Below are 25,258 nucleotides of genomic sequence, written 5' to 3'. Positions count from 1 at the left end.
TTTTTCCTTTTACTTGCTACATATCTAAAAAACTGTTTAGGATTTTCTTTAGCCTGCATGGCCAATGTTCTTTTGTAATCCTTTTTTGCTTTTCTTACCACACTCGTCACCCTTCTGGCCTATGCTTTATACCGTTCATGTGCCTGCCGGTCACCTTTCTCCTTAAATTCCCTCCATAGTTGTTTCTTTTTTTGCAGCTCAAGCTTAATGGTGTTATTCATCCATTTAACCCCTACTTGATTTATTATTCGGACTCTAGGTATACAGTCAGCCATTGCTTCATGCAAGCACTTCTTAACTACCTCCCATGCACTATCAACTTCTAGTCCTTGCAGTTGTACATGCCATGGCACTGAACTAATCAAACTCCTAAGCTTGTCATACTTTCCAGCCCGATAATTCCACATGTACCCTGTCTTAATTGAAAATTCTACACCTTTAGCCACCTCCCAAGTCAAGACCCTATGATCACTCTCACCGATTGGTGGCAATGTGGTCATATTTGTTACAGCCAAATCCTCAGATGTAATTACTAAGTCAAGCACTCTCTGACCCCTAGTATTTTCCATTACATGTTGTCGCAGATAGTTATCCCTTAATAACCGCATAAAATCCAATTCCTTCCTCCCGTGTGTTCTCTCCTCACTCCAATCAATGCGACCATAGTTGAAATCTCCCATAATAATCACCCTCCTTCCACTCATTTCTTCTATTTGCTTGTGCATACTGTCACCACCATCTTTTCCATCACCTCGTCTATAGCAGCGCACCCAATTGTATATTTAGTTCTTCTAGCCACAATCTCCCACCAAATGGCCTCAAATGTGCTCTTTTCTCTATCCTGCAATTCAACTTCTATTCTCCTTGGCTGTAGCTCATCAGCTATCATCAACAATACTCCTCCCCCCCAATTAAATTTATGAATTTAAACTCAGTTCGAAGGCTTCAGAAGTGTCCTGTAAGATATGTGTGGCATTTGAAAAAGATGCGGTAGCAGAATGTACTGCACAGAAATGCTTTAACAAATTTGTTTCTGGTGATGAATTATTTGAAGATGCATCATGTTCAAGAAGACCCTCCATTATTGAAAATGAAACATTATGTGCCACTGTAGAAAATAATTCAAAATTGAGTTCAATAAACAATCATGTGAAACTGTGGGAAGTAATGAAAAGAATGGGTTTTCCTCAACACACTATCAGGTTGATAGCCAACTTGTACAGGGAGCAAGAAGCCACGGTAAGAACAGGTGTTGGATTGACTGACAAGCTTCGAGTTGGAAAAGGAGTTAAGCAAGGATTTTTACTTTCTCTTCACTTGTTTAGTATATGTGCGGAGGACATCATGCGTAAAGCATTGGATGAGCTAAAGACAGGAATTAGGATGGTAGATAGATCAGTAATCTGAGGTATGCTGATGATACAGTACTCTATAAGGACAAGTAAGAACTAGGACAAATTCTTGACAAAGTTAACAAGAGCAGTAATAACAGAGGACTTCAACTCAATCATAGCAAGACAAAGATTATAGTTATCAAAGGAAATACAAACAGGGCAGCTCTTGAGAAACAAGTGTACCTTAATGGAGAAAGAATTGAGGAATTCTTTATTCTCTATTCCAGGGGTTCCCAACCTTTTTGTTTCCTAAAGCACATTCTAAAATACCGGCAGGGAGATGGCACATCTATTTTTTCAAGGAAATTTTTTGAATTCTTTTGTTAAATGAGTATATACAAAGTTTACTTTATAATCAAATGTTTTATTACTTAAAAGTTTACATTATATAAAAATTTAAATATACGTATATCAGTTAGTGTGATCTTTGGGATTGCATTTCATTGGCAAGTGCTTCATAATTAGGAGAATATGATGATATTCCAGTTCTTAAACAATCATCAAGATGCTCATCAGTGAGTCGTGATCTATTTGATTTTATGATATTCATGGTTGAAAACAATGATTTGCAAAGGTAGGTGGAACCGAAAAACGATTTTATCTTGAACGCCACTCTTTTTAAGGATGGAAACTTTTTCTCTCCACTAGATTGCAGAAGTCTTCATCTGTTATATGGGATTTTAGCGTAATGTCATTCTGAAGATCCAAACTTTCTAGCTCCAGTTCTTCAGCATTTACTTGAACAAGCTTTGCAATGCATGCAGCTATTTCCATTACATTTACTTGGCAAGTAAAAGGATTGATAAAAAGATCATTGGCTCTATGATGGTAAACTCCTGAAATCTCTTTTCAAACTGTTCTTTAAGCACTTGAAGATGTTTAGCAAATGGTGACAAGTTAAATTCACTATCGCCTACCATTTTTTTCATATTTGGGAAATGAACGGGAGTTCATTGAACGTCACAAATCCAGTGATGTTCAATGCCATGTTTTTTCAGAATTGCAATGCTACTGTTGCACAACAAACACAATTATCATTAAAATTAATGAAACAATATGTTTCCTCCCAGTCAGTGTTAAAATTATCGGTTCGTTGTCTTTTACTTGATTCACTCATTTTAGGATTAAAAATCAAAATATTTCAAAAATTTAAGTACAAGACACCTTTTAAATTATGCGCATATAACTAGCAACAGATAATGAACAACTTCGAATGCGCGTCTACTTTACATAGTATGCGTTTAATACTCATCATGAGTCATTAACGCATGCCATGAATTGTTGCAAGTGATTATTTCAAACTATACGGCACATGGTTGAACAGCAGCGGGCACACACAAATTGGTCGATGAGCGCCATGGTGCCCGCGGGCATAGGGTTGAGAATGCCTGCTCTATTCTCTGTATTCTCTAAGAGCACAAGCTGATTTATTTGCCAGGAACTTTTGATATGCTTTATTCTTTTCCTTCAATGCCTCTTTAACTCCTGTGTCCACCATGGAGTTCTAATTTTTCTATTAATATTTCTGAGATAAAAAAAAAAACCTCAGATTTTATTCATGATACATTATTATTAAGGACATGTGATCATTTTCATATGGTGTTTCAGTTCTAAGAGTATGTTTTGAATCACTTATAAAAATAATAAAAAATATAAAAAAGTAATTTATTTTCTGCCATTATAAAACAAACATTAGAGTAAAACATGCAAAATCATAAAAATCCCCAATACAATAAAATCCTTAGGTCTATATGCATTAACTATATTAGTAGGTTTTCTGAATTCTGAATGGCTCGGAAACATTGTCAGATGGATTAGGCTGGTGATGTCATATGACATGGCAGCAAACATGAAAACAACTGAAAACCATAAGTTACATTTTTGGAATCAATATAAAGAAATAAAATATTTTGGGATAAAAATCTGTAATACTTCTTTCTCAGCTTTCCAAGTTTTAATATCTACTATCAATGGTTCAAATTCTGCATATTCAATCATTAAATGAAAAATAAGCTACTGCTGCTGTGCATCTATTTTAGGTTACCATGTTGCAATTAATGGTTAATTTGCAGTACAATGCAACTGTGTGCTCTCTAAAGATAGAGATAATGACCAGCATGACTCCACAGGTGCAATAAGCAAAGTTTTTAATACAAAAACTATTTGTGACATAAAAACATGAAGTAGAATCTACATTATGCAAATCTAAAATCCTGCTTAAGGCAGAATCTTTTCTGGCAATTAAAAATTTCATTACAAGGACACACACACACACACACTGGTTTAATGATATTTTTTTAAATGTATTTCTGAGTCAATTTACAAAAAACTTTATAGCAATTAAAAAAATACCTTTCTAATAAAGATTAATTATGAATCATTACTAATTAAATGGTACTATGCATTATCAAGTATGTAGACTAATTTTTACATAAAAGCATTACTAAGCATATAAAAATTTGATATACCTTGGTAAAGTTGTGCCATCTACTGCATTATCCTGGAAATTCTTCTCATACTGATGCAGTTCTACTGAGGTAACAAGCCAGTCAACTGTTTCTTCTACAGTCCAGTTATGCACTATGCATTTGATATGGAATACATAAAAACAGATTTCGATTCATTGCTTTTAGGAAAAAATACAACTAAAATACAACAAATACTTAATACAACAGTTATAAAACTTCTACATAACTCACTGAAATATTAACTAAAATACATGTTGATTTACAATGAGTAGCAACTTCAGTAAAGTACATCTGAATATGTATGTTTAAGAAAGAAACTAATTAAGAATAAATCCCATAACACATCCCAATTCAACATCAGTGTTCAAGATTGGCACTATCAACATAAGAAGCATCAATGGAAAAGAAATGCAACTAGCAGAAGAATTGGATAAGTACCAGTTCAGCATAATAGATGTGACTGAAGAAGACAAAAACAGGTGAGATCTTTCTAAGCACAAATGCAAAATGTTATATTCTGGCAATAACAATCAGGGAAAAGAGGGAGTAGCCATAGTATTCAACACTAAACACGAGGATAATCTTCTTGAATGACAGGCAATATCAAGTAGAGTGAGGTGGGCAAATATCAGAATGGGTAACTCGACAATGAGACTTATTTGTGCCTATGGTCCCACAAAAGATTCTACCAGTGATGGCTCATTCATAAGGGCTGCAATGAATGCAGCCCTTATGGACAAGTCGCCACTGGATTCTACTAAGGTAGAAGTGGAGGAATTTGACATGGCATAAAGCTCTTAGAACTGCACTGGGCTTCCAAAGTTGCTGACAAATGAAAGAGCTTGCTTTGAATAGAGAAAGGTAGAAGGTTCTTTTCCATGGGAATCTTAACCGATCTTGAGGATGGAAGAGAAGAAAAATGATCTAACACCAATTATGCAGGCTTTTTGTTTTTTTTTAATCTCATTCTCACACACACACACACACGAGTGATTACAAAACCTATACATTGGCAAACACAGCTTCCCAACACCAGAAATCTAACCAAGACCTCTAGATGAAATGGGAAATCCACCAATCAGAATACTGGTTAATCTTAATAAGCCCACCCTGGATGTTTTCTTAATTAGAACACTACAAATATACCTCTCCTCTTAGTAACAAACCAAAACCATAACCTTTATCTACATCTCCTTTTCTACAGATTGACTTTTACCAAGTCATGTTTACCCTTCTGTTCCTTGGTCACTACTGGGTAGTGCCATTGGCATTTCTATCCATTTTCCATAGTCTATTTTCCCTTACCAACCCAAACATCTACTCTGACTAGAAAAGCCAAAATAATTCTTGTTGGAATGATGGCATTATTTCTCCATTCCACACAAATATGATCACTTTAACAAGTCATACTTCTGCAACAAATGCACCAAAGTAAAAGATAAAATTTAGCATACATCAAATGGCTCAAGTCTAAAACCACTGTTTCATGCTCACGATACACCAGTAAAAAAATCAACAAATCCAAATCACTCTGGAAAAAAAAAAGAATAAATAAGTAAATAACAAAAATTATTCCTACTCAAATAGTAGACAAGCTATTATCAACCTTCACTAAGACTACTGAGTGCAACTTTTTCTCTTCCTTTTTCCACCTCTCACATTCATATAGTACCATGATACTATCAATACTATCACCTAAAGATAAGGTTGATTGACCTCTTGGCAACAGTCTTTTCCAACTCTTGTACAGACAACTAAAAGGAATACTACTTTCCACTATACCTCCTCTGATCTTTTGCAAGAAAGAAAGACGTTAAAAAAATTTTCAATAAAGAACCAAACGGCTTCACTTCAGTGATGCAAATTTATAAAAATTAAGTGGATATTAAATCCGGCATTATTTTAGTAAATACTTTTACGCACTGACTGAGAGTTCGCTTACGAAAAATACACTTCCCCAATGTTTCAAGTTACTTAGTAGTGAGAGTTTTTGCTCTCTTAAGGTTTCTGCCTAGTCTCTGGCGAAAACCAGCTTGAAACAGCCTGTCAGGCTAGTGAAACCTGTTCAAAATGAACCAATAAGAGGGGAATACATGGATGTTTGGGCAGCGACCATCTCTCCTATAAGGTCTGGCTAGGGCAACTCGAAATATTGGCGAGTGTATTCCCGTAAGCTCTCTGGTCAAATTTCATATGAAACTTTTATAGTTTCTATATTTGGCTTTGAAATAATGCTGGATTTAATATCCACTTAATTTTTATAACACAGAAATGTTGTTTGCATGTTATAAATTATTTTATTGTTTACTGTAGTGTTCCTATATCAAATACTTGTGACGTGCAATTGCTGTGTTAATGGTAATCAAGCTATGACTTCAGTTTTGCTCTGAATCTCAGTAACAGACATGCATATTAGATGTTTATTTGAAAAGCTGTCACTGGGTAACAAGAACCCTAGCCAGAAAAAAAGTAGGCAAGCAGGGTAGGAAAGCCAGGAAGGTCTAATAAAGTACTGGGTTAATTTCTCTAATCTCAGAAAAGTTTTATACATCTTTAATTACTCTCCAAGGAGCAACTGTGAAGTTAATGACTGAAGGACAGTATCAGGTATCCAGCCTTCATAGATTAGAGACAATATTTTGTGCTTAATGAAAAGCAAGTGATACATGTTCCAAGAAGCAATATGGAATCTGCAGAAGAGTTCCTTTTATTGGAAGTATATTTGGAACTGCGCAATTAAATTATTAATTGTATTCCTATTGTCTCAGAGATTATTCATCATGCCTACTGAAGAAAAATGAGGGAAAAAAATGCATTAAGGAACTTACTGGAAGAAGAAGACATATGCAAGTATATTAGTTAAGTGAGGCCTTTTGTCTTTGATTCTAGTATATCAAGAAATTTGAAGAAAAGACTAAATGAATGAGGAAAAACAATAAAAGTGCTGCAAACAAAGTTCTCATATGGCCAAGTGAAACTATAGAACTTTTAGCTGAATACTATGTTCAATTTGTTTTGTCAAGTATTTGATGTTGTATCTCAGAATTGTATTTCCCTGTGAGTCAGAGTGAAATATATATCTTAATGAGTCCAGAATGTCCAAGACATGAGCAATCTTTATCTGGTCTCTTTCGACTAAAGGTGAGATAGCCGGTCTCATACAGAGGTAGAAAGTTTTTTTCTCCAAGAAACTTGAAATTTTTTGTCCCTTAGAATAAGCAAACTGACCCTGTGAACACACGCACACACTGCTACAGTCAAAAGTACACACCTGCTCCCTTGCTTGTTGACCGGCCGGTTGGGGAGGGGGGGGGTTGTACTAACAAAGTCGCATCAACGTAATACCTACATCTTTAATAAGAATAATTACATAAGAATTCAGCAAAAGGGACTGATGGAATATCAGCATGGGTGGTAAAAGAGTGTTCAGCTGAACTGGCTGTTCCTTTAGCCAGGCTATATAATTTCGATCTCAGAACAGCGAGGATTCCACAGGAATAGAAAGAATGCATGTTAATCCCATTGCACAAGGGTGGTGCAAAGACTAATGTATCCACCTACCAACCAATCAGTATCTTAGGAGTGGTGGTGAAAATTTTGGAAAAATTGGTTAGAGTTCAACATTCAGAAATGAGTTGACAATGAATCTCTACTGTGCAATGAACAGCATGGGTTTACTAAGGGAAGGTCATGTTTTAGCAACTTGCTAACATTCTATAATAATGTTACCAATGAACTAGATGATGGGAATGGATACAGCATGATACTTTTGGATTTTGCTAAGGCAATGGAAGAATACAGAATGGAAGACTGTTGCATAAATTGGAGATCATGAGTTCGAATTATAAAATATCAGCATGGATAAGAGGATGGCTTACTGACAGATATTAAAAAGTTGTATACGGGGGATGTGAGTCTGCAAGATTTAAGGTAACCAGTGGCATACCACAAGGAACAGTCCTTTGTCCATTGTCATTCAATCTGTACATTAATGATATTGGGAAGGATTTAACAGGTGACATACAGCTATTTACTGATGATACAAAGACAAGCAAGTTAATCAGGAATGCTGCTGATATACAGTACTTGCAGAATGATTTCAATAGGCTGGAATTGTGGGCATGGGAAAATGGATGTTAGTAAAAATAAAGTCATGAACTTTGGTGTGATTAGATATCTAATGTGGTATTATACTGTTGAGATTATGCTAGAAGAAACTGATCAGGCTAGGGATCTTGGAGTGTTAGTAGATAGCAAGTTGAAGTTCAGAGGTCAGACTGCAAATACAACTCAAAAGATAACTGCAATGCTAAAAAGAACTTTCACATGTAAAGATAAGGATGTCATTTTGTCTCTTTACAATGCCTTGATAAGACCTCACTTGGACTATTGTGTGCAGGTCTGGTCTCTGTTGTGATTCTAATACAGTGGAGAGAGTGTTAAAAATGATATCAGGATTATGTAATACTTTTTATGAAGACAGATTGAGAATTTGTAGACTGCAGACACTAGCAAACAGAGAAACAGGGGGTGATATGATTGAGAAACTTCTGAAACGATTATACAAGATTTCAGTTGATTGAATTTTTTATTTAATGAAGGGTGGGGAAAGGATAAGAGGGCATCCTTGGAAGCTGAGAATGGATTGCTATTGGATGTAGTGTGTGCAAGTAGTGTGAATGAATTTAAGAATAAGTATGATAAGTTGGTGCATGTAGCATGTGGTCTCCCTTGATGAGTCCTTGACTCCCTGGAGTCTCTCTTAATAATAATAATTTATATGTATTAGGAAATTAGAAATTAATTTACTACTTTTAATTCTATAGAGAATATGAATGTGAAATCTCTTTAGCAAGATAAAGTGAATTATTTAATATAGAGAATTGCATCTATCATATACATTTATATGTTTATAGTAAATGGTTTAATTTTTTTATAATTGAGCTTCATTTATTAGAGTACACATGTTGATCCTTGAAGTCAATGCACCATCATGGATACAAATCAAACATTCTAACCAACTAAAATAAATATATACTAGGGTGGGCTGGAAAGTTCTCGGCCTAACAATGAAAAAACAAATTTATAATTTCAAAATTATTTTTATTTTTCAACATAATCTCCCTTAAGACTAATACATTTATTCCAGCGATGCTCCAGGACCATTATCCCATCCCTGTAGTGGTTCTCAGTAAGATCTGCAAAATACCCCTCTACAGCTGCAATAACCTCTTGATTCGAAGAAAAACGCTGACCAGTGAGAAAGAGTTTTAGTTTTTGGAAGAGACAGAAGTCAAAAGGAGCCAAATTTGGGGAATGGGGTGGATGTTTCAACAATTCATAATGCAGATTCCTTAATTTTCCCATTGCCAAAACACCTTTGTGGGCAGGTGCATTGTCTTGATAAAAGATTATTTTTTTCTTCTGCAAACTGGGACTTTTCTCACGAATTTTTTTGTCTAGTCTGGTTAAAAGATCGGAATAATATTCCTCGGTTATTGTTTTTACCCTTTTCAAGACAATTTGGGATGCCTTTAGCATCCCAAAACACATGCCATGACCTTTCCTGCTGATGAAACCGACTTTGTCTTCTTTGATACTGAACAACCAACTTCTGTCCACTGTTTTGACTGCTGTTTGGATTCTGGTGTGTAATGGTGAATCCAAGTCTCATCCATAGTAATAAATCGACACACAAAATCAGTTTTATTCTTGTTAAAACGCTCCAAGCACTGTTCAGAGATTTTCATGCGAGTGTGTTTTTGATCTGCTGTGAACAAGCGCGGTGTAACAAATGGTGTTGTTTTCCTATACTTGTATTGTAATATCTTTATTCTCTTATATTTCTATTCTTTAGCTTTATCCTTATTCTATATTACTAATTAGCTGTGCACACTTTTCCTCTCGTGACCTTTCTCACTTATTCTGTTACGTACTAAGTTTATCCACATCCCGTATTTACTAGTCGTATGCCTAAGAACACTGAAAATTTATTTGTAAGACTGCACCATCAGTATTATTTATTATTGGCAGAAGACTAAGTAATACGTCAGGTAGATTTCTCTCTCTCACTCTCTCACTAGCATGAGTTCCTTCAACAAAGTTTACATAAACAGTCATGGTTCTTAAGTAATAAAACTGCGCTTTTAATGCCTTAGTTGTTTCCAGCTCACAAGTCTGATTTATTTAGGAACAGTGCAGTTGTAAAATAAAGGATTAGGCAGCACTCTTTTAAAATTAAAACACCTTTATTTACATTAATATGAAATATACATGAATCAAATGACAGGGAGATGCTTTTTCTGCCCATCTATAAAATCTTTAGCATAAAATTAGAATCCTTTCACTTCAACACTAAATAATTTCTTTAACTCTAAAACTTATTTACTCTCTGCTTACAAATTCAACTTATTAAACTTCTAGTTTATTTGCAAAGAGGTTAGCTAACTCTCTGTTAAGTTATTTTTACAATTTTGATGTCAACTTTCAACATGCCAACTGACTCTCTTATGGACACTTTTATTACTATTAAACTAATTCTTAACAGTCCATATACAACATATCTCCTAGATTATAAGAGAAAATATACAAAGGGAAGTAACTTACAGAGGCTCTGTATCACACATTCAGTCAAGAGTCTTTTACTCAAGTCTTTATGGCTTTTCTTTCATCTTGAGTTTTAGGCTTCCTTCAGGAGTATCTTGCTACAGCGGTATCACTTCGGGATATTAGTGGGCTTTTTGATTGCAATCTGCAGTACTTGAATAGCACATATACAAGAGGTTTCAGCATACGGGCAAATTCACCTCTGGATCCTTACATCGGGAACTTCTGCTTCTAATTGCCACCACTTCTGCTACTAATCGCCGATGACTGATCTGGCTCTCTTTGGTAACAGTGCTTTGCCTTTTGCTCTCTCGGCTCTCCTCTTTAGTAACTGGGGTCTTGCCTCACCTCTTTTCTCTGCCGCCACTGCTCTGGTTCAGACTCCGCTTATGGTCTGCAGTTCGCCTCCTCTCTGGTTCCGACTTCTGATGACTCTCTGCTGACGACTGGAAGCCTCTTATGCTCGGCTCAGTCCCCTTTTATTTTGCAATCTTGAGTTCTTACACTAAGGGTAGTAAACCCCGAAGAATTCGGCATGATTCTTTCATCTTCTTTTAAGTTCAACCCGCTCTTTGTTTTCTTCAGTGCACTCTTTTAATTGTAAGTTGCTGGCCAGCGGAAAGTAGTTTGAACCTTTCTGGCTGACTTTGGAGGTGTTTATGCACAGAGTTTGTAAGCACTTTCTCATACACAAAAGTCATAAACCACCTTTCTTATGCCCTCATAGAGAGCTATTACACAATGTTCTGGTGGCAAAACATTGCCTCTGTTTTTAACACTCTAAAATATTCTTGTTAAAGGAGTATATACAGTTAATTTCCAAAGGGTTATTTACAATAATATCTAGCATAAAATATACAGAGATAAACAAGGTTATTTTTGCAATATTCTCATGGGACTTGACCTCTGTAAAAAACCTATGTAAAGCACTTTGGTATTTTTAAGCTACATCGAGTTTTTACAGCAGCACCCATCTTGCACAAAGCTTTTTCATTTGCAATTCTTCATGCAAAATATACCTACACATTCTTTTGAAATGCCTATAGTCTCAGAAATTTCACGCACTTTGACTCACAGGTCATCCAATACCACATCATGCACTTGTTTAATGATTTCTGGTGTTGTTACATTTTTTAAGCGTCCTTCACGTGGATCATCTTCAAGGCTTGTATGGCCACGTTTAAACTCGGCAGCCCATTTATTAATTTTCGTAAACAAAGAAAAAGAGTGCCCATAAACTTTTATGAACTTCGAATGAATTTCTTTTGTAAAACCTTGCCGTTAAACCTTGTTTTACAAAGAATTTTATAATGGCATGATACTCAATTTTATCCATTTCAAGAGACACAGAACACTTTTGTTTCGGACAGCTGTATAAAACAAACTATTTGATAGAATGGCTTGCAAATTTCACATGGATGCTTATGACAGATGTACCAACTTAGAAAAAAAAATCTTGCCGATAGTGTTGCCATCTATGGTTGAGGCCAAGAACTTTTCAAACCACCCTCTTATATAATTATATTGTTATCTATAGTCCATGACTGCTTTAATATATAGGTTGGATATAGATGGTTTAATGTATTTGTTGCTGAGAGTGAATGGGTTGTGGTGAGAGAGAAAGAGAGGGAAAATGGAGAGCATATTTTTCAGAAATGTTTTGTAAGTGTAAGAAATATGAGTCTTGTCAGGAGTGAAACAATGAAGTTACTGATATTATGAATTGTGGAGGAGTTGTGCAGAACGTAGCAGAAACAGTAAATTATTGTACATGAAGACAAGCAAGTTATTGTACCTCTGTACCGAGCCTTGATAAGACCTCATCTTGACTACTGTGCCCAGATTTGGTCACCTCGGTTCCTCCTTGATGGGGAGGAGGTGGAGAGGATCCAGAGGCGAGTGACTAAGATGATAGCAGGTCTATGGAATGAACCATATGAGAACAGGTTGAAGATTTGTGGGTTGCAGAAACTGGTTGATAGGTGGAAAAGGGGAGATATGATTGAGACATTCAAATTGCTAAAAGGATTCTATAAGATTAATTCAGAGGATATTTTTGAGATCAGGACTGGTGGTGGGAGAACTAGGGGACACCTATGGAAGCTGGGCAAGAGTGTGGTTAGCAGTGGTGTTAGAGCTGGGTTCTTTACTTTTAGAGTGGTAAACAAGTGGAATAAGCTGCCAGAGTCTGTTGTGGGTGCTATGACAGTGAGCGAGTTCAAGGCAAGGTATGATAGATACTGTGAGAATGTCGTATAGTTGTGTGGACATGATGTTTAGGGCCTCCCTCGATGAGTCTAAGGACTCCCTGGAGTAGCCTGAAAATTATAATAATAATAATAATAAAATACAAATGAGAGTCTGAAGGAAGTAGTTGAAAGTAATAATGTGGATGAGATGCAAGTGCAGAAAGAAATTGCACACTGAAGCAGACTCCACAGGACAAAACGTGAGTTTGAGTAACCGGTAGAGCAGGACAAAGAATGAAAGAAATAGTGAATGGGAAAAGCATACAGGTGTGAGAAATTGGGAGAAAAGAGAAAGTATTGTATAGGGATTTGATGATAAGAGGTATACTTAATGAGAAAATGACGTAACATGCTTTCCAGGTGTGACAATAAATGATGTTAGTGAAGCTGTAAGTTTGCAGATGAAAGAAGTTAATAAGTTAATTGTTTTAGTGGGCACAAATGATTTGGAAGGTGAGAAATATGCAATGAGAGAAGATATGAAAGATTTGTTAGAAGAAGAATGAAGAGTAAGAATGTCAAGATTGTGAGTCTGCTGCCAAGGCAGCAGACTCACAATGATAGGACAAAATTGAGTAGGGCCATGATTGCCCAATGAGTAGATTGTGGAGGAGGAATGGTGTGCAGTTTATGGATGTGTGGAGTGAATCTAATGGGCATAAGAACCTGTATATGAGTAATGGACTGCACTTAAATGGTTGTCGGATTAGGTGCTTGGAGAAAGTGTGGTTCAGTGAGAGCTTGGAAATGCAAAACCAGGGAAACTAGAGATAGTAGGGGAAGCAATCAAGCACATGTCTAGCCAACTGGGATAAATGAGTGAGTGCAGTAATGAATATGTGGAAATAGCCATCCCTGGGATAGATGAGTATGAGAATGATCGTGAAGAGTTAGTTTTCCAGGTTTCAAATCTGAATGGGCAGGTAATGAGATAATGTAAGGGTAACAGTGGGCACAAGAGGATGTTAAAACGCATGTACATGAATGCCCAAGGTGTAAAAAAATAAAGGAGCAGGGCTTCTGACATTGGTCAGCTTAACTTGGTCCAAAATTAGTGGCATCAGTAAGACCTGGTGGTCAGAGAGTGATGTAGTTACAGAGATAGAATTTAATGAACATTGTATTTTCAAAGGATATAGAGGAAATAGGGCAGGAGGGGTATTATTAATGATAGCTGAAGAACTTCAACATTAAGGAAGACTGTATATCTGATAGAAATGGCTCATTTAAGGCTGTCTGGTGTGAGATAGACTTGGCTCAAAATTATTGGCAGATAGAGGCCAATAGGATAAAATATATTGTTGCTTGCTGCTATAGACCTACAGATTAGCACAATGAGTGCAGGCTGAGCAATTATCATGGGAGACATCAAGTATAGTGATATAGATTGGAAGGAGGAAAGGGCAAATAACATGGAAAGGAATTTATGTTGTTACTAAAGGATAATTACCTAAAATAGTATGTGAAAGAAGGACCAAGGGTTTCAGTGTGACCTGGTAATAGCATCAGAAGATGCTATCTGTAACTACAGTAGCAACTCTACCTCTAATCGGGGAAACTGACCATGCCGTCTTGTCCTGGGAGGTTGCTCAACATGTGAAAATTTCAGTCAAGATAGGGTTTATGCAGAACTACAAAGCTGGCAATTATGACAAACTTGGAACAGTGCCATTGCATAAGAAACTACATGGAGTGAATGTCGTCATTAGTGCATGGGAATGGGTCAAGGATTGTTTCAGGTTGCATATCCAGGGTCATGAGGATAAGCCGAGTAGGGATTAAGTGGATGACTAGAAATATAAAGCAGGAGCTACAAAAGAAGCATTGTAGAAAGAATATAAAATGAGGTGATCAGCATGCCTATGAGCAATATAAAGCACAAGGCTAAATCAGATTTTGAGAGAAAATTAGATAAGCAGGCTAAAGTAAATCCAAAGAGTTTTTATGCTACATAGCAAGTGAGAGAAAATGATTATGAAGGGATAACTTTACTCAGTGCTGAAAGTGACAGAAGCAGAAGAAATAGTTCGATTCCCAAGCGATGATGTAACAAGGGTATATCATCTGAGTGGTGACTTTGCAGTTACTGAGGTGACAGAGACTGATGTGAGCACTGAAGTAGATTAACTGAAGGTACTCAGTATATTGAAAAATATCAATGTAAATACAGCAGTGAGTCTGGACGGTATGTTAGATCGTGTGCTACAAAAATGTGCAGGTGAATTGGCAGTGCCTCTGAAGAAGTTGTTTAATCTAAGTCTCAGCTCTAGCAAGGTTCCAAGTGAGTGGAAAGTGGGTAAGATAGTTCCATTACATAAAGGTGGCTTCTAGGCAGAAGTTTCAAATTACAGACAACTATTATCTCTGGAATGGCAGTTAAGTATGGGAAAAGTCAGTTAAAAGTAAAATTCAGGAATTGATGAATAATAAAGGTGTCGCACTGATTAGATCGTTGGCTTGTCGAGAGCTCCTGAAAAGATTAGTATTATTTTGTGTTAACATTAGATATTTTACTAGAATTTTAAGTAGTATTGTTTGCTTTTTATTTCTTGGTGTGTCTGTGCAATTTTTGCGTGTTTTCTGTTATTTTAATTATTATTTTTAAGAAAAGATAGCGTACACATGGCACCGATAAAGAAAAAAATGGCGGCCAGGTCGCCATGTTTGTTTAAGAGTTTTGATGTAAACGAATTTATGCAATGTGCTGTCTGTGAGATATATGCCTTGCGAAGAGAGGTGGGAGTCTGGTTAGAAAGTGATAATGGAGTTAATATGTGTAGAAAGTGTAAAGAGAATGAGGACTTCAAGCGTGTTTCGTATGTCGAGAGTGATATCGTTAACGATAGTCAGAATGTAGAAAATGACGGTGTGCTAGAGAATTGCGTGGGTAGTGCCAGATAGGTGTGAGAGCGTCGCTGAAAGTGTAAATGAAGGTAGAAACACAGAAAGAATGGATGATTTGATCGATAATGAAAATGGTGAGATAAATGCGAGTAGCGAAATTGCCCGTTTGAATGGTGCGATACACAGAGCCAAAAGACAACTGGAGCGTATGGAAAAATGTGTGGTGAACGTACCGACAAATAACCGGCGGAAGTCTGTGACGGCAAATAATAGAATGTTCGTAAACGTCAATAAAATGAAGGAGCGAGTGCTATATGGGGATTCGCTATTAAGAGGCGTAATAATTGAGAGTTTAATGAAGTCGTACCAGCCGGGTGCGAACATAAAGGACGTCAGCGAATCTAATCGACTGCAAAAACAGAGGGTGAAAGAGATGATAATCATGGCAGGAACGAATGATTTGAAAGAGGACAAAATGGAAATGATAGAGGATGTGAGGGAGTTGTTTGAGGTAGCAAAAGAGAACAGTGAGAGAGTTAGGATGGTGAGTATCTTACCGCGGTATGACAGCGAAGTGTTTAGAAGGAGGGCCATAATTGCCAATGACTTTATGCGTGGGTTATGCATGGAGAGTGGTGTGGAATTTGTGGATGTGTGGAATGAGTTCGATGGGCGAAAGGACTTATATAAGATGGATGGGTTACGTTTGAATGGAGTTGGTGTACGGAGACTTGAAAGAGTGTTGATGAATGATGTGGAAGTGGATGTACAGACTCAGGGAAACTAGATTTATTAAGGGGGGGGGAGTAGATATGCAGACTTTTGGGGGGGCGGTTAAGTGTATGAATGAGTATATTATGCCCGAGCAAGTACGACAGACAACAAAACAGAATGGGATAGTTAGTATAAGGCATCAAAGTAGGGATGGGACAAATGGGCTTCTGCAATTCATGTACACTAATGCCAGGAGTATTAGGAAAAAGAAGGAAGAGTTTTTGGCCATGGTTGGCACTTCCAGGCCACAGGTTGTCGGTATTAGTGAAACATGGCTGACAGAAGATGATAAAGCTAGTGGGATTGAATGCGACGGGTATAGCGTGTTCAGGAGTGACAGGGTGAATAAAAAGGGGGGGGGAGTGTTATTGATGATAGCTGATGAACTTCAGCCAAGGAGTATAGAAGTTGAACTGCAGGATGGGGAAAAAAGCACATTTGAGGCTGTTTGGTGTGAGATAGAATCTAGCATAACAAAATATACAATTGGGTGCTGCTATAGACCGGGTGATGGAGTGGATGATGGGGATAGTATGCATAAGCAAATAGAAGAAATGAGTGGAAGGAGGGTAATTATTATGGATGATTTCAATTATGGTAACATTGACTGGAAAGAGGAGAGGGCACATGGGAGGAAGGAATTGGATTTTATGCGGTTATTAAGGGACAACTATCTACGGCAACATGTTTTGGAAAATACCAGGGGGCAGAGAGTGCTGGACCTAGTAATTGCAACTGAGAATGTAGCTGTAACGAACATGACCATGTTGCCACCAATTGGTGAGAGTGACCATAAGGTCATGACTTGGGAGGTGGCTAAAGGAGTCGAATTTACAATTAAGACAGGGTACATGTGGAATTACCGAGCTGGTAAGTATGACAAGCTTAGGAGTGTGCTTGGCTCAATGCCATGGCATGTAAAACTGCAAGGGCTGGATGTTGATAGTGCATGGGAGGTGGTTAAGAACTGTTTGCAGGAGGCAATGGTTGACTGTATACCAAGAGTCCGAATAATAAATCAAGTAGAGGTTAAATGGATGAAAAACACTATTAAGCTTGAGCTGCAAAAAAAGAAACAATTGTAGAGGGAATTTAAGGAGAAGGGTGACCATCAGGTGCAGGAACAGTATAAAGCTCAGGCCAGGATGGTAACAAGGGTGGTAAGAAAAGCAAAAGCAGATTACGAAAGGAAATTGGCCATGCAGGCTAAAGAGAATCCCAAACAGTTTTTTCAATATGTTGCAAGTAAAAGGAAAAATGCTCATTGTAGAATGATCTTAAAAAATGCTGAGGGTAGGGAGGTAACCGAATCAGTCGATATTGTGGAATTACTGAGCAAGCACTTTGCAAGAGTATATCATCCAGGTGGTGACTTTGCAGAAATGGAAGCACCAACAGCTTATACTGGAATTGTGATGAATGAAGTAGAGGTAACTAGTCTATTACAGAACCTCAATGTCAATACATCTGTGGGATTGGATGGTGTACCAGCTCGTGTCGTACGTGAAGCGGCAAAAGAATTGTCAGTGCCCTTGACCATTTTGTTTAATTTGAGCCTCAGGACTGGGTCAGTCCCAAGGGGGTGGAAAGAGGGGAAAATAGTTCCACTGCACAAAGGTGGTTCCAAGGCTGCTGTTGAAATTACCGGCCAATCAGCATAACAGGAATCATTATCAAGGTCTTAGAGAAAATAGTCAAGAGGAAAATACAAGATTGGATAGAAGAAAATGGGATACTGTATCGGGGACAGCATGGTTTTGTGAAGGGTAGGTCATGCCTCAGTAACTTGCTCACGTATTATAACACAGTGACGGCTGAACTGGATAAGGGTAATGGGTTTACAGTGATTCTACTGGACCTTGCTAAGGCCTTTGACAGGATACCACATGGAATTCTAATCAGTAAATTGCAGCATATGGGAATGGACATAGGGTCGGTGAGATGGATAGGAGGGTGGTTGACGGAGAGATATCAGAGAGTGGTTTACTCAGGAGTAGAGTCCACAAGACGGGCTGTGACTAGTGGTGTGCCACAAGGATCTGTTCTTGGACCACTGCTGTTTAATTTGTTCATAAATGATATAGGAAAGGATCTGAGAGGAACAGTTCATTTGTTTGCGGATGATGCAAAGTTGGGTAGGGCAATAGTGAATACAGATGACATCAAAATTTTGCAGGATGATTTGGATAGATTGGAGGTCTGGGCTAAGGAGAATGGATGTCAATTTAATGTGGCAAAATGTAAGGTTATGCATTTTGGGGTGAAAAGATTGGCGGCAGTTTACTGCATTGGTGGAACCGTGCTCCAGGAAATTGATGAGGCACGAGATTTAGGAGTGTTGGTGGATAAAGAATTGAAATTTAGGGGACACATTGCAAAAGTGGCCAAATCAGCTCATCAAATCACTTGGTTGCTGAAGAATACGTTGACAAGCAGAGACAAGCAGATTATTGTTCCTCTGTATCGAGCCTTGATAAGACCTCATCTCGACTACTGTGCTCAGATTTGGTCACCTAGGTTTCTTCTTGATGGGGAGGAGGTGGAGAGGATCCAGAGGCGAGTGACCAAGATGATAGCAGGTCTGTGGAATGAACTGTATGAGAACAGGTTGAGGATTTGTGGGTTGCAAAAATTGGTTGATAGGCAGAGGAGGGGAGATATGATTGAGACATTCAAATTACTGAAGGGTTTCTATAAAATTAATTCAGAAGATATTTTTGAGAACAGGGCTGGTTGTGGGAGGACTAGGGGACATCCATGGAAACTGGGCAAAAGTGTGGTTAGTAAAGGTGTTAGAGCTGGGTTCTTTACTTTTAGAGTAGTGAATGAGTGGAATGCGCTCCCTGAGTCTGTGGTGGATGCTGTGACAGTGAACGAGTTTAAGGCGAGGTATGATAGATACTGTATGAATGTCGAATAGTTGTGATGAATATGATTTGGGGCCTCCCTCGATGAGTCTAATGACTCCCTGGAGTTGCCCGTAATAATAGTAATAATAATAATAATAATAATAATAATAATATGATACTTTATAGGGAGCAACATGGCTTTGTGAAAGGGAGGTACTGCCTCAGTAATTTATTCACATTTATAATAAGGTGACAGTAGAATTGGATAAAATAAATGGCTACACCATGATAATGCTGGACTTTGCAAAGGCATTTGACAGAATACCACTTGGAAAACTATTACAAATAGTTGGAGCAAATGGGAATGGATAGTATATATGTCTGTAAGGATACGTGTTTTGCATTTTGGGATACTAAGGCAATTAATGTGAAGTCATTAGCTTCTATATACAAGTAGCCTGGTTGTGATGTTACTTCACATAAAAATTTTTTATTCGCTTACACTTGGATAAAGGATTAAACCAAGAATATAATTTCTTGGTAGCTCTAATTTATAGTATAACCAAGTGAAAAAACTTTCAAACAGGTATTGTGTTAATGGATAGAGTAGGTCTCTCATGATGAGTCTTTTGATTCTAGGGAATCAAAAGACTCATTGTGAGAGACCCACTTTGCTCCAACTGGGGAATAACAGTTGGAGCAATCAAGCTCTCTTTCAAAATAAACAGCGGTATATTTTCTTTATGAATTTTTGGAAGCCCCATCCTCCAAGCAGACCATTATAAATCCATCTCACCACCCTATGTATCTGTGACCCCTTACAAACAACACAAAAAAAAGTTAGCATCCTTTATCTGTTTGCCTAAAGATCAGTAGCTACCTTTGGATTTACCTTGGTCCACCAGGTGGCAGAAGGTGCATACTTGAGTAGTAAGAACCAAGAGTAGATCAGCTGGCTAACAATGCAGCTATAAATGAATGGTTAGAAATAAATTAGGAGAAGTACTCAAAATCAGCCATAAAAACACTTGAAGAAATATGCCTAAATCTGTGGAAAGAAGTATGGAAAACACCTAAAAATGGATCAACAACAAACAAATTGATGCCAAGTATCAGAACCAGACTGTGGCTGAAAATAGATGCCATCTCTCTAGGTTTATCCATGCTATTAACAGGATATGGAAAACTGAGACACTACAGAGATTCCGTATTCTAGAATTACCATTATGCATTGTTCCACACTTTCAACCAATTGTTGATTGCATACTCTATAACTGAAGCTGGATGCCCTTAATACATTATTTTAGAAGACAAGTGGCCAGCATCAAAAGTAATACTCAAAATTATTTAATTCTGCCAACAAGAACAATTTTCAATCATTGTAATGTAATATGAATTACTTGTAATGTCAGTATTATAGAGCATAAACATATATGTATACATGTATTAATTATATAAATATGTAATACGAATATTGTATGCTATCTGAGCATGTAGAAAAGTAACCTCCTAGTAGGGCAACTACTGGGAGGAAAACACAAAATACACACACACTTCTCACCTTCAGAAATTTTCCACATATTCCAGAGTTCTTCTACTGTTATATACTTATCATTACGATGAAAACTCTTCTGCCGCTCATATCCATTTTCATACTGGAGTTCATCTCGTAAAAACTGCAAACAAATACATTAAATAAATAATTGCACACTGGACAAGAATACTGAAACAACAAAGAAAATTCAAATATGAAGAAACATTGCATTTTTGGAAATTATGGAGACAACTACCGTATTTGAATAAAAACTTTAGTTTAATATTACTAAAATTTTACAATTCGACGTTTCAACCTTTATGTCAAGGTCATCTTCTGGAGCGTACAAATATACACAAGAAACAAGCTATACTAAACTCATACTGGTTCGTTAAAGACACTGACTAACTGCTACCACAATTGTTGGCCTGACCTCTGGTGCAAAAAAAAAAAAAAAAAAAAAAAAAAAAAAAAAAAAAAAAAATTATACATCAATGCTAGAGTCCTATTATTTGTGTTGTCTACTATATACATATATTAACATCATTCCAGCCAGTTGGAGTGGAATGGTTTCTAATACTAGCGGATTGGCTAGAGTCCTGACTTATGTTGAATCTTTCATATTAGGTTGGCTGAATGTGTGCCATCCAGATCCTTGGAATTTTCATACCTTCTTTATTGTTGATATTTGGGTGGTTTATCAGGATTTCGCAGAATTCTTTAAATTTTCTTTCGTACCATGTTTTTGTGCGGTGTAAGGAGCAGGTGCTTTTCCAGTTGATTTCGTGTAAGGTGTTAAGTGCATGGTCTGAGAGGCCTGCTTCACCATAATGGTTATATTTAATGTGTCTAATGTGTTCTTTCTTGCGTATAGGGATTGTCCGTCCTGTTTCACCAATGTACGGTAAGTTACAGGTGCAGCGGATGCAATAGACTCCAGGATGTGCTAATGGGAGGAGAGGATCCTTAGAGGAGCTGAATATGGTTTTAAGTTTAGTGGGTGGTTTAAACGGTGGCATTGAGGTTATAATGTTGTAGGATTCTGTTGATTTTTTCTGATAACCCTTTAATGTATGGGATGGCTATGGTTTTACTGTAATCTAGATTCGTTTTTGTTGTGGTTTTATAGAGTATTTTATTGACAGTATTTTTGTTATAGCCATTGTTTATGAATGTGTCACTAATGATTTTTAGTTCTTGTTTCAGGGGCTTGCTGGTTAGAGCAAATAGTTGTGGCTCTGTTTTTAAGGGTGTTTATGACTCCATATTTTTGTGCTGGGTGGTGGTATGAATTCGCATGTATGTATTGGCCCGTGTGTGTCGGTTTTCGGTAGACCGTGAAGGATAGACTGCCTGAAAGAAGACGTGTAATTAGTGTGTCTAGGAACGGGAGCGAATTTTGGTTTTCGGTTTCGATGGTAAATTGTATGCGTTCATGTTGTTTGTTTAGGTGGTTGAGGAATGTGTTTAGCGTTTGTCGCCCGTGCAGCCAGATCGCGAACACGTCGTCAACGTTGCTAAACACATTCCTCAGCCACCTAAACAAACAACACGAACGCATACAATTTACCATCGAAACCGAAAACCAAAATTCACTCCCGTTCCTAGACACACTAATTACACGTCTTCCTTCAGGCAGTCTATCCTTCACGGTCTACCGAAAACCGACACACACGGGCCAATACATACATGCGAATTCATACCACCACCCAGCACAAAAATATGGAGTCATAAACACCCTTAAAAACAGAGCCACAACTATTTGCTCTAACCAGCAAGCCCTGAAACAAGAACTGAAAATCATTAGTGACACATTCATAAACAATGGCTATAACAAAAATACTGTCAATAAAATACTCTATAAAATCACAACAAAAACGAATCTAGATTACAGTAAAACCATAGCCAACCCATACATTAAAGGGTTATCAGAAAAAAATCAACAGAATCCTACAACATTATAACCTCAATGCCACCTTTAAACCACCCACTAAACTTAAAACCATATTCAGCTCCTCTAAGGATCCTCTCCTCCCATTAGCACATCCTGGAGTCTATTGCATCCGCTGCACCTGTAACTTACCGTACATTGGTGAAACAGGACGGACAATCCCTATACGCAAGAAAGAACACAATAGACACATTAAATATAACCATTATGGTGAAGCAGGCCTCTCAGACCATGCACTTAACACCTTACACCAAATCAACTGGAAAAGCACCTGCTCCTTACACCGCACAAAAACATGGTACGAAAGAAAATTTAAAGAATCCTGCGAAATCCTGATAAACCACCCAAATATCAACAATAAAGAAGGTATGAAAATTCCAAAGATCTGGATGGCACACATTCAGCCAACCTAATATGAAAGATTCAACATAAGTCAGGACTCTAGCCAATCCGCTAGTATTAGAAACCATTCCACTCCAACTGGCTGGAATGATGTTAATATATGTATATAGCAGACAACACAAATAATAAGACTCTAGCGTTGATGTATAATTTTTTTTTTTTTTTTTTTTTTTTTTTTTTTTTTTTTTGCACCAGAGGTCAGGCCAACAATTGTGGTAGCAGTTAGTCAGTGTCTTTAACGAACCAGTATGATTGTAGTATAGCTTGTTTCTTGTGTATATTTGTATGCTCCAGAAGATGACCTTGACATAAAGGTCGAAACGTCGAATTGTAAAATTTTAGTAATATTAAACTAAAGTTTTTATTCAAACACGGTAGTTGTCTCCATAATTTCCAAAAATGCATTCGAATCACTGTGCAAGCCTAAAAGAAAGGAAGAAACTTTGCAGTTTTGCTATAAGCTTTCCAGATTTTGGAATTGGGTGGGGTAGAGGAAAGGAATTGTTTAAACTTCAGTGTTAAAAGTTACTGCACATAATATTTCAAGGATAACCACACTATAGCATGCCAGTTAATATAAATACTAATATTCAATTTTCAGTGATTTAATATTATAAGCACCTATGAAGACCTTATAGATTTGATCCTAGTTAGCTAGAGAAACTTCCAAATCTTTTTTCAGCCAATTCCAGAGTTAGTCAGACTTTGGTTGAAGATTAGCAAGGTTCTTTCTCAAAAAGAAATTTGAACTTAAACTTGACTTGAAAAAAAAAAAAAAAAACACTGTAGAATAAAGGCACACTATACAAAATAGCATGCTAGTTATAATTAGGAACGCAAGATAGTTGCAATTAATATGGAGTATTTGTGTATTGCATCTATGCCAAAAATATTCTGACAATGACAAAAGGTGGAGGGTGGCTGCCAACTGATTTTTAAAAATAAAAAAAAGTATACCCTATAGCATGGAAATAAGCATGCATTCAGCCCATTCACAAAATATGTCAACAAACTAGTCTAATTGTTCTTCAGTCCTCTCAAAACTATGGAGATACACAACAGCCAAGTTCTTCACTACCTCCATGGATTCTTCCATTCTTTATCTACAGCTGATATTGTGAAGAGTGTAGTTATTGACGTTAAAGTGGACTATAGAGTTGAGGCTACTATTTGAGTTTCTGTTAAACATAATTAGGATGAACACTTATTTATTCATATGGAGTTTCCTCCCTTTTCTCCCCCATCCCTATTGGGACGAGTTGGCCCCCTCATGGGGGGTAAAGTATTTATGGCTGTAGATCCATGTGTGTTCACGGGGCTGGTTTGCCTGCTTGTGGGATGAAAAATCCCAGACAAACTGGGGGAAAAAACCCTGCTGTCCAAGCCCAAGACCGGCTAACTTGGCTATGGCTGAGGAAAATCCTTAAGCTTCTCACATCGGTGACAGGAATCGAACCCAGGACACTCCTTCCCCAGGCATATGGTTGTGAAGCGCAAAGCCACTAGGCTAATCGCACGGACAGGATGAACACTGTTATTATCATATGTAAATCCAATAGGACTGCTCATGAACGTGCAGAAAATTTGTAGCAACATTTGGAAAGTACTGCAGTGTTTTTAATATTTAACGTAATTGAGAAATTGGGGATCTATATTAGGGTTACTATTTGGTGAAAAGACTAGCTGTAAGAAAGCTCCTGCAAGATCTGTGCTTTTTGTTGATTTATTGGTTGTTTTCTTAGATTTAATGGTGTGTTTTTTAGTATATTATTGTAGTTTTTAATGTATTTATTATTCTACACCATTTTATAACACAATTGCAGAATTATTATTAGTTTTTACTACTCTTAAGAATGGTGTCGAAAACTCGTCACAACAGGGCAGTGTCTAAAGCTCAAGTTGTTACTATTAAGTAGAGCATTTGCACTGATGAACAAAAGTGCTTCTGCAATGATGATAATTTATCTGAGAATAAGCTGACATTAGAAATATCTCGATTAAAAGAAATTATTAGAAAATCGACCAGAGAGTTGGAAAAAGTGGAAAAACATTTAACTAAACTTAGGATATGAAAAAGGATCAGAAAGAGGTATGATATGGCAATTCAATCTTAAAATTTGTGTTTGTCAAGGGAGTCACCACTTAAAGTTTTCCAGGGGCAAAAATTAAAGATATGACAAAAGTAAT

At 37.1% G+C, this 25,258-nt stretch overlaps 1 protein-coding gene across 3 annotated transcripts in view; it reads right to left on the bottom strand.

The window, feature by feature from the left end:
- The window catches only part of LOC150097965 (stromal interaction molecule homolog), a 279,318-nt gene that overhangs the window by 205,513 nt on the left and 48,547 nt on the right, over positions 1–25,258 (bottom strand). For all 3 annotated transcript variants that reach the window (XM_090406136.1, XM_090406137.1, XM_090406135.1), the window contains exons 3-4: positions 20,746–20,860; positions 3,863–3,974 (exon numbers count right to left, since the gene is read on the bottom strand). In XM_090406136.1, coding sequence (XP_090262262.1) covers positions 3,863–3,974; positions 20,746–20,860 — 227 coding nt within the window. The remainder of the gene's footprint in view (positions 1–3,862; positions 3,975–20,745; positions 20,861–25,258) is intronic.

Source organism: Typopeltis vanoorti, chromosome 16 (genome assembly GCF_054136105.1).
Source record: "Typopeltis vanoorti isolate ZY-2024b chromosome 16, IOZ_Tvanoo_1.0, whole genome shotgun sequence".
NCBI lineage: Eukaryota > Metazoa > Arthropoda > Arachnida > Uropygi > Thelyphonidae > Typopeltis > Typopeltis vanoorti.
Note: the sequence above shows the minus strand (reverse complement) of the source record. Positions and strands in the feature narration are given on the sequence as shown.